This window comes from Arachis hypogaea, chromosome 17 (genome assembly GCF_003086295.3).
Source record: "Arachis hypogaea cultivar Tifrunner chromosome 17, arahy.Tifrunner.gnm2.J5K5, whole genome shotgun sequence".
Taxonomy (NCBI): domain Eukaryota; kingdom Viridiplantae; phylum Streptophyta; class Magnoliopsida; order Fabales; family Fabaceae; genus Arachis; species Arachis hypogaea.
The window spans coordinates 3,640,797-3,649,724 of record NC_092052.1 but is presented as its reverse complement, the minus strand read 5'-3'; the positions used below and the strand labels follow the sequence as shown (position 1 = coordinate 3,649,724).

The window sequence follows — 8,928 nt, the reverse complement described above, 5'->3', positions numbered from 1 at the left end:
ACTTGACTTGGCTATGCTAATATCTAACTCTTCACTCTTAGTGCTAACCCAACTAAGGAATGGATATCTCCTTGGTACAAGATACAAGATGCAAAATCAACCTAAAAAAATCTAAAATCACTCTAGACTTTTCACTCAAGTGTTTCTCTCTGCCTCTTTTCATTCTTAGACTTTTACTTTAGCTCTCTCATTTTACCTTTTACCTCAAGAAATTATAGAAAGATAAACATTGAAAAGAAAATTACAATCTGTAAAACATGAAGGAGATTGATGCTTCAACAGCCTCTTTGCTATGTGATAAACCAGATTTGCTTGCCTCTGATTTAGTTCTTCATTCTGGCGGAATGCTCATTTGACTAGGAAGCACTGTCCAAGTTGATGAACTTCTTCAGAGAACTCTTCTCATAACATAAACCTCAAAACACTGGTTATCTCTCCTTAGCTTCTGAATGATAAACCAACTCCTTTTGTATCTCATTGCATGTTGTTGAGTTGCTCTCTCCTAGGTCAACTCTGGAGCTGTGTGCTTCACCAACTCACCATTTCACTATTTTCAATTAATCCCTAAATTAGGAATTTGAGTCCGACCCTTTTTGCTTGATCGAAGACATTTGAGTAGCAAAGAGAAAGTTGTTCAGTGGTAAACCCAAATCCGAACCATTAATAATATGCTTTGGTTCCAAGAAACTTTGTGAACCATTGATTTACAGCAACAGGGATCAAAAACTTCTTTCTTCATTTAACCAAAAATGGTATTGCAGAAAGTTAGAGAAGGAGTGAAGAAATTAACATGCATGCAAATAGAAATAAATCACCTCTAACTTCTGACTTAGCTTAGATGGATTTGATTTGGGTGATTAGACCTTTGCTTTCTTTGATTAAGCTTTCTCTTTCTTTTTCTCTGTGGTTCTGACCTAAGCAAACTAGTGAGGTGCATTGGAAGGTTTCAGCTTGAATGGAGTCATCTTGGGTTTGTGTTGGCTTTCTTTTTTTTTTCAGCCCAAGTAATTTCTTTGCTTAACACTTTTGGGCTTTTAGTGTTTTATAATCCTTTTTGTTTTTGGTTTAATTTCCATTATATTTGGCTGCTGCAACTATATTTCTTCGTTCTAAATTAATTTGGGCTTTATTTGTAAGTGTAGCATACTATGAAATCTTCAAATTTTTATTTATTTGGATTGTTGCATTATTGAATTTTAGCCTGCATCACTTAAAACAAAATCATCAAAATTAATTGGGTAGTTGGCCCAATAAAATATTTGATATTATAATATTGTAATGATATTTGATATTAAAATATAAATTAATTTTAAACTATTTTTAATAACTTTTTTATTATATAAAATATTTAATATATTTTTTATTTTAATAAATAATAATATATACTATTAAAATAGGTATTTTTTTTTAATGTGGAGACAAATACAATTTTACAATAAAAGCATAACTCTAAAGAACACAACTTGAAAGAAATCTTTATCCGTGAGAATCAAACACTTTGTACGTCATTGTTATACCTCCTAATATATTTATAACCACTTAATAACGATGATGGTGATGTGGGACAAAACACAATCTTATATCACTAGAATTATTATCACTAAATTTTTGGAATTCACAATCTACTTGTTATTATAATAATCTTGATCATGATCACTACTAACACTAACATATGAATAAGAAAAGGAACTTCGCTAGGAAGACAATGAGCAATCTTAATAATGTGTATAATAGGTTTTAAATTTGGTTCAATACACAAAAAAAAATCTAACCAGTTATTTTAAAAAATTAATCATTTCAACCTTAGCTAATTTATCAATGGAATTTACCCAAATACCTTCCCCCTCCCTCCCAAACCGTGTTCTACCCCATCCTCATCAATCATTCCACCACTCTGGCGTTAGAAGCTCTCTCATCGGCCATCAAACAATTATCCATGTAGTTATTAAAATAATCATCCGACTACCTAGTGAAATGATCATCTAGTATTTGTTAATTATAGGTTTAATTACTCTATGGGTCCCTATAGTTTCGTAAAATTTTTAATTAGATTCCTATACTTTTTTTCTTTTTCTTTTAGTAATTGGCTTAATTTTATAGGGACGCAACTAAAAAAAAAAGAATTGGTATAGGGACCTAAATAAAAGGAAAAAAAAAAGTGTAGGGACCCAATTAAAAAAAAATTATAGGGACCTAATCGAAAATTTCGCGAAACTATAAGGACCAACAGAATAATTAAACCTTAATTATATACACTTAAACTGAATCGAGCAAAATAACCATCCAATTAAGAATTAAAATAATCATCTACATACCTAGTGAATTGAACATCCAGTGATAATGTAAGACGAAAAAATCATTAATTAGGATCAGTGTCAAATGCAGCAATCGTGGCAACGCAGTCATCATATGAGCTTTCAAGACCAAGTCACTGCAGCATCCATTGCAAACCCTTCTGGGTGATACCTGACGATGACGATGAAACCTCCATGTTCTCCTTCTCCCACATGCCACATGAACATTCTCAAAAGCTTTTCTGAGATCATCATCGTTGTTGATAGTCATGAGCTTCATGAAATCCTGAAAGTCCAGCAAATGGTCGCCATCGGAGTCGAGGTTGGTGGGGCGCAGGGCGGCATTGTTCGGTTCTCTGGCGACAGCGGTTGATGTTGCTGGCAGAACTTTCACCGGTGAAAAGAGAAGAGACTAGACGAGAAGGAAGCCACATCACATGAGGGAGAAGGAGGCTGTTTTTGCGGTGTACGTAACTGTTGCAAATCCTTATTTGCTTTGAATTTCAAATTGAAAATCATTAAAAATTAATTAACTTTATTATCATTTGATATTAATTTCAATCTTATTTCTATTGAATACATTATACATTAAATTTATTGACTCTCCATACTTTCTCTAAAAAAAGTCATAATTAATATCACAAGGAATAACTTATTTTTTATTTTAAAATAAATTGAATAAAATTTATCATAATTTAATTTAAATAATTAGATTACTCTAAAAATATTTATATACAAGTGACTAACTTAACGAGTAATTTTTATTATATACATAATATGATTTATTTATTAAGTGTACAATTTTATTATCTTTTAATATACCCTTGACCTTACATTTTTGTCCAACATAAATTAAACAATATATCTCACAAGCATGCACATGCTCAAGACCATGCTTGGTAAACTTTTTTTTCATATATATATATATATATATATATATATATATATATATATATATATATATATATATATATATATATATATATATATATATATATATATATATAAAATTATGTTATGTGTATATTATAATTAGTTATCAAAATTAATTATTATTAATATAAAATATAAATTAAAAATTAATTATTATTATTATTATTGTACTTAATTTTGAAAAAAATAAATTACTTACTTCTCATTGAATTTGATGTTGGTATATATGAATGCATAAGTAGTGATCTAATTAATCTATTAATTATACACCTAACATAACTTAGTAAATAAATATCATTCTAATACTAACTATTAATTCTATTATTTCCCTTCAAGTTTGGCATATAGATGTTTAAAGGTGTAATTATTCTGCAGGTCTTTATAATTTTACCGAATTTTTAATTAAATCTTTATATTTTTTTTAATTGGGTCTCTATATATATATTTTTTAATTTAATCCCTGTTAAGTTAAACGTCAAAAAAATGTCAGTGAATTGTGAAATTACTTATATACTCTTAGGGACCCAACTGAAAAGAAAAAAGTATAGAGACTTAATTGAAAATTTGGTGAAACTATAAATATTCAATGAAAGATATTCCTATAATCCCTATTCAATGATTCTACGACATGAAAGATATTTCTATAATCTTTTTTATTTTGTCACTATCATTATTTTGCTTATTTATATACAAATTGTACCAAAAGTACTTTTTTTTTTACTTTTAAAATACCTTATCTTAAGAACATAAAAAAAATGAATGGATAAAATGAAACAAAAATAATAGTGATAAGTATATATAAAATTCAATTTTCATCATTAAGTATTTATTATGATCATGTAATATTTTATATTTGTGTGGATTCATGGAATATAATTTATGTCTTTATTATATTATAATACACCATAGAAAACTATAAAGTTATGTCATTTATGTTATTCAATCTAATTAAGATAATCTAATTCATGACAGGGGAAAATCCATTAAAAAAAATTGAACCTAATTCTAGAAAAAGACAATTATTACATTTCAAACACCCATCCAAAAGTTTTATCTGTTTCACGATCCTTCTTCCTTGTTAGGGAAACATTCATCCAAGTGGGAGCAATCTTCTTCAAGAATTCCTAACATACTTTATACGTATATAATTAAAGAGTGATCCAAAATTAAGAGATTATTCATAAATATTATAATTTTTATTTAAGAATATGTGTTTTTTTTACCAAAATTTAAGAAAATAAATAAAAATTGTATTTAACACAAATTTTCTCTTTCATCTCAACACATTTTTATTTTATCTTTTTTTAGTCTATCTCTAAACACTTATCAAACATAACTTAAAAGACACTTAATTTTGGACGAAAACAAATTAAAAGATGCCTTGACAACAATAACAAGTGAATTGTCAATCGGATCTATATTGATTATTGATCCTTTCTCCTTAGAAAAGTACTTCCTTAGTACCTTCTCATACTTCTTTTGGCTCAATATAAAAAAAAAGAAAATGCAGCTTCAAGACCATTTCTAACTAAGTTTGGTATAGGCTTGACAATTATATAATCGAGCTCTAACATGAATATATAACTAAAAATATGCAGTACAAATGGCACTAACAAAAGTCAAAATCCAAAATTCCTTTAACAAAATAATGATCAAAGTATAACAATTAGAAATTTGAAGTTGAAAATAATTCCATACTCTTCTTTGATATCTGCTTTGCTGTAGCCATTGCACAAATGCCCCTGGCCAAGTAAGATTACATAAAACAACTTTGAAAATTAACATTGCTTATAATTTAGTCCTCGAATTATCGCACATTGTTAAGTAGGTACTAGAAGTTCATAATCATATTCAGGAACTAAATTAGCTACATTTTCAAGAACAAACCTCCATTTACTATGAGCAGAGCAGAGGGAGCGCGACGGAGGCCACGGAGCAGAGCAGAGTAAATGCACGAACAACACAGAGCAGTGCAGCACAGACCAAGAATGATGGACGCTCACGCCGCCAAAGATGACGACGACGATTTTTTTTTCACGATATCTCCAACTCGGTAAATTAAAAACTAATTTGTTGTGAATTTGAGTTTTATTTAAGGGTTTGTCGTTGGCCAATGAATTACATGCACAAGGCTGGATTTAAGACCTAAATACTTGCTTTAAGCGGACTAGTGAATTGTAATTTTCTTTTTCTTTTTGGTAACATTAACTAATACATAAATAGTTATAAAGATGAAGAAATAGATAATGACAAAGATCAGACAAAGATTAAGTTTTTCAGCATAAGAATGCAAGAATAGATATTGGTGATAATAATTTAACACTTATTTACTTAATTTAAGACATAAGAAAGACAACATATATTATAATCAAGATGTTTCCTTTGTATACTATTTACATAGGTAGATGGCAAATCCGAATCCTGATGTTGCAATCAAGATTAAAGCAATGTTGGAGGCAGCACAACCTCGATTTACAGAGAAATGCTGCATCTACAGGGTGTCCCATGAGATTCGCAAATTAAATGAAGATGCATACACTCCAAAGGTTGTTTCAATTGGTCCTTTTCACCATGGGGATCAATATTTGCTAAACATGGAGGAGCTGAAAAGAATATTTTGTAGACAATTCATTGAAAGATCTATGACAAACAACTTGGAAAGTCTTGTTAGTTGTGTGCAAGAGCTCGAACCAATGGTTCGTGGTTGTTACTCAGATAACATCAAGCTTACTGAGGAAGAACATGTTATGGTGATATTGGTGGATTGCTGCTTCATATTAGAGTTCTTACTCAAGTTCCATTTTGGGTGGACAGATCGTGATGCCATTATTCTGCCACTAAATTTAAGGGGTCCTATAGCATATGATTTGTTGTTGCTTGAGAATCAAGTCCCTTTCTTTGTTCTTGAGATGCTTTATAACCTAGCTCTTGATTCTCCTCCATTTCCATTACTAGCGCTCTCTCTTTTTTATATTGTTCCTTATAGTATCATCGTTCCTGATAGTATCATTTCCGGTGATGTTCTTAGGCTATTATCCAACGATACTGGAATAGCTCATTTCATAGATCTATCAAGAAAGTTTCTATTAGCATCCTCTGGCTTCTCTGGATGCTTAAGAGAAGCAGAGTTCGCCAACATTTATACTGCCACTGAGTTGAGTGAAGCAGGAGTGAAGTTTAAGGTAAACAAAAATAGCCAATGCATGCTAGATTTGGAACTTTCAGGTCATTGTTTGAGAGTCCCATCTATTAGCGTGACAGCCTTTACTGAAGCTATTTTGAGAAATTTGATAGCTTTTGAGCAATGCCACTGTATGAAGGAATCTTACCTCGCTGACTATATTGTAGCCTTGGATTTGCTTATCAACACAGAAAAAGATGTAGATTTGCTCATTAAGAAGGGAATCATTCAGAATTGGTTAGGTAGTAGCAATGCAGTGGCTGAAATGTTCAATGGTCTTGCACTGCGGGTTATAAATCCAGATTTTAATGTGCAATATATCCGTATTTTCAAAGAGTTGAATGCTTTCTGTCGCCACCCTTGCAACCAAAAAGTCGCAACTTTGAGGCGCGACTATTGCAACACTCCATGGAAGACAGTAGCTTCAATTGCTGGAATTTTTCTGCTTATTCTCACTGTTATTCAGACAGTATTTTCTATCCTCCAAGTGGTACACTAGATACTAGTGCTAGCTAGATTAATGTTTGTGTTGTGACTGGATGATTATAATATGGTAGACTGTTTGTATTTTGGAAGAACTAAAATGTTTGTTATGAATATATGTAGTCCATATATCATGTAAGGGTTACTATGTTATGTAATTATTGAAGACCTCTAAGTTTGAATATGATATTTTGTTATTGTTGTTTTCTTTGCATTATTTACACCTCTTTATTTCGAAATTAGTATTCAAACATCATGTCTTATCTTAAAAAAAGTGAGGGATACTTTTAAATTTCAATAGTAAAATAAAGATTAATGATTTAATGTGCATTTGTAGAGTAAACTTTTGGTGAATCAATAAAAATCATCATCCGACAAAAACACAATGTCATATATATAGCCATGATTTTCCTCAAGGTACAAATTAAAAGCTAGAAATGATACAAACTAGCAAGAGTGATTAAAAAGAAATACTAACCAACATGACATAGGGTAATAGAGATTAGCATATCTGGAAGAGATACACATAATTTTAAGAGAAGATAATTATATTGGTTTTATTTTCAACTTAGTGAGGATGATTTAAGTTCTAACAGCAGCAGCTTTGTCCTTCATCGTGTGCAAAAAACAATGTGTTTGAGGAATAAAGAATATGGTGCAAAGACAGAAGTTGAAATGTATAGAAACACTTTAAAATAAATGAATAATAATACAAAAACTCTTTTTTTTTTTGGTATTAAAACTTAGATTCTAGTCGTCAAATCTCAACCATCAATCTTGTAACGCAAAACAAAAAAAAGAGCAATGCTAGGGGCCAACAACTTTTGTTATTTGTAGCCATCAAATAGTTATCAATGATGATTTTAATGGTGTGAGATTGGTGTGAGTTTTCATCCAATGACTCACTTTTCATATGCTGGATAGAATTTAACAAAATTGTTGGCCCTTAGACTTTTCCTTCCAATCTTGTATAAATGTGTTTCTTATTTCATAATCTCGGTGATACTTGCCTTTGAGCATGAAAAATGTTAGAAATAAGAAACTAAACTGGAGGAAGGATTTGTGTATTATTGAGTGTAATCAAGTTGTTTATTCAAGTTGTATGGAATGATACAATATAGAAGGGTATTTATAGATGCTAAGAGAATTGTAATAATAAAAACGTAATATTCTATAATAAATATTCCGATATACTAATTGATCCTAATTGATCCTAATTATATTCTAACAAAAAAAAATAAATATAAAGCAGCATCCAAAAAGAAAAATTGATATACTTTACCTTTGTTATGTAGCCAAGATCAGCTTCTTTTCCCAGCTTCATCACTATATCTATTGCCATTTATTTGGAATTGTTGTCATCTAACACGACTTGTTTTCGGTAAGGTTGTCTTTCCTATTCCTTCCATGTCATACAATGTCTTGTTTTGATTGGAAGTGCTTATTATTCAAAGTTTCAAACCACATAAAATAATGATTTGTGACAGAAAGTTCAATTGTTGCTGTGTTGTGTAGGGCTGTAGGGCACTGAGTCAAAGGCAGGCAAGACTCTTACACATAGAAAGGCCGCAAGGTGAGTTTGTCTTACTATATTATATTATATTATCTTCCAAAAAATATCTTTTAGTCTTTTCTACTAGTAGCTAGCATTAACTAATAATATAGTAGTAGTTTATAAAGGTAAAGAAATAAATAATCATAAGGACAAAGACGAAGGTTTCCCCCATAAGAATGTAAAAATAAAAGGTTACACTAAAATCAACCACCAAAGTCAGTTATCAATATAAAATATATACTAAATATAAATACAAATTGAAAATAAATTAAACTACATATATATTTATATACAAATACATTGGTGATTGATTTTAATGACTAATTTTAGTATACAAATAGCATTTTCTAAAAATAAATAAAGACTGATTGAGGAGGAAAGAAACAACATACACATAATGTAACATCTATTTACTTGATTTAAGACCAAAAAATAAATGAGCATCCATTAGATTTAGACCCGCACCACATGCGAAATACTAA

General features: G+C 30.1%; 1 protein-coding gene across 3 annotated transcripts in view; it reads left to right on the top strand.

Annotated features, from left to right (window-relative positions):
- Window positions 1-7,098, top strand: part of LOC112762609 (UPF0481 protein At3g47200) — a 10,484-nt gene extending 3,386 nt beyond the window's left edge. The window contains exons 2-3 of one of the 3 annotated variants that reach the window (XM_029294365.2): window positions 5,134-5,280; window positions 5,629-7,098. In XM_029294365.2, coding sequence (XP_029150198.1) covers window positions 5,633-6,907 — 1,275 coding nt within the window. In that variant the 5' untranslated portion in view covers window positions 5,134-5,280; window positions 5,629-5,632 and the 3' untranslated portion in view covers window positions 6,908-7,098. Of the gene's footprint in view, window positions 1-5,107; window positions 5,281-5,628 lie in introns of all 3 variants that reach the window. The other 2 variants (XM_072222182.1, XM_025808484.3) reach the window with 2 other exon arrangements.
- The last annotated feature ends 1,830 nt before the right edge of the window (window positions 7,099-8,928 follow it).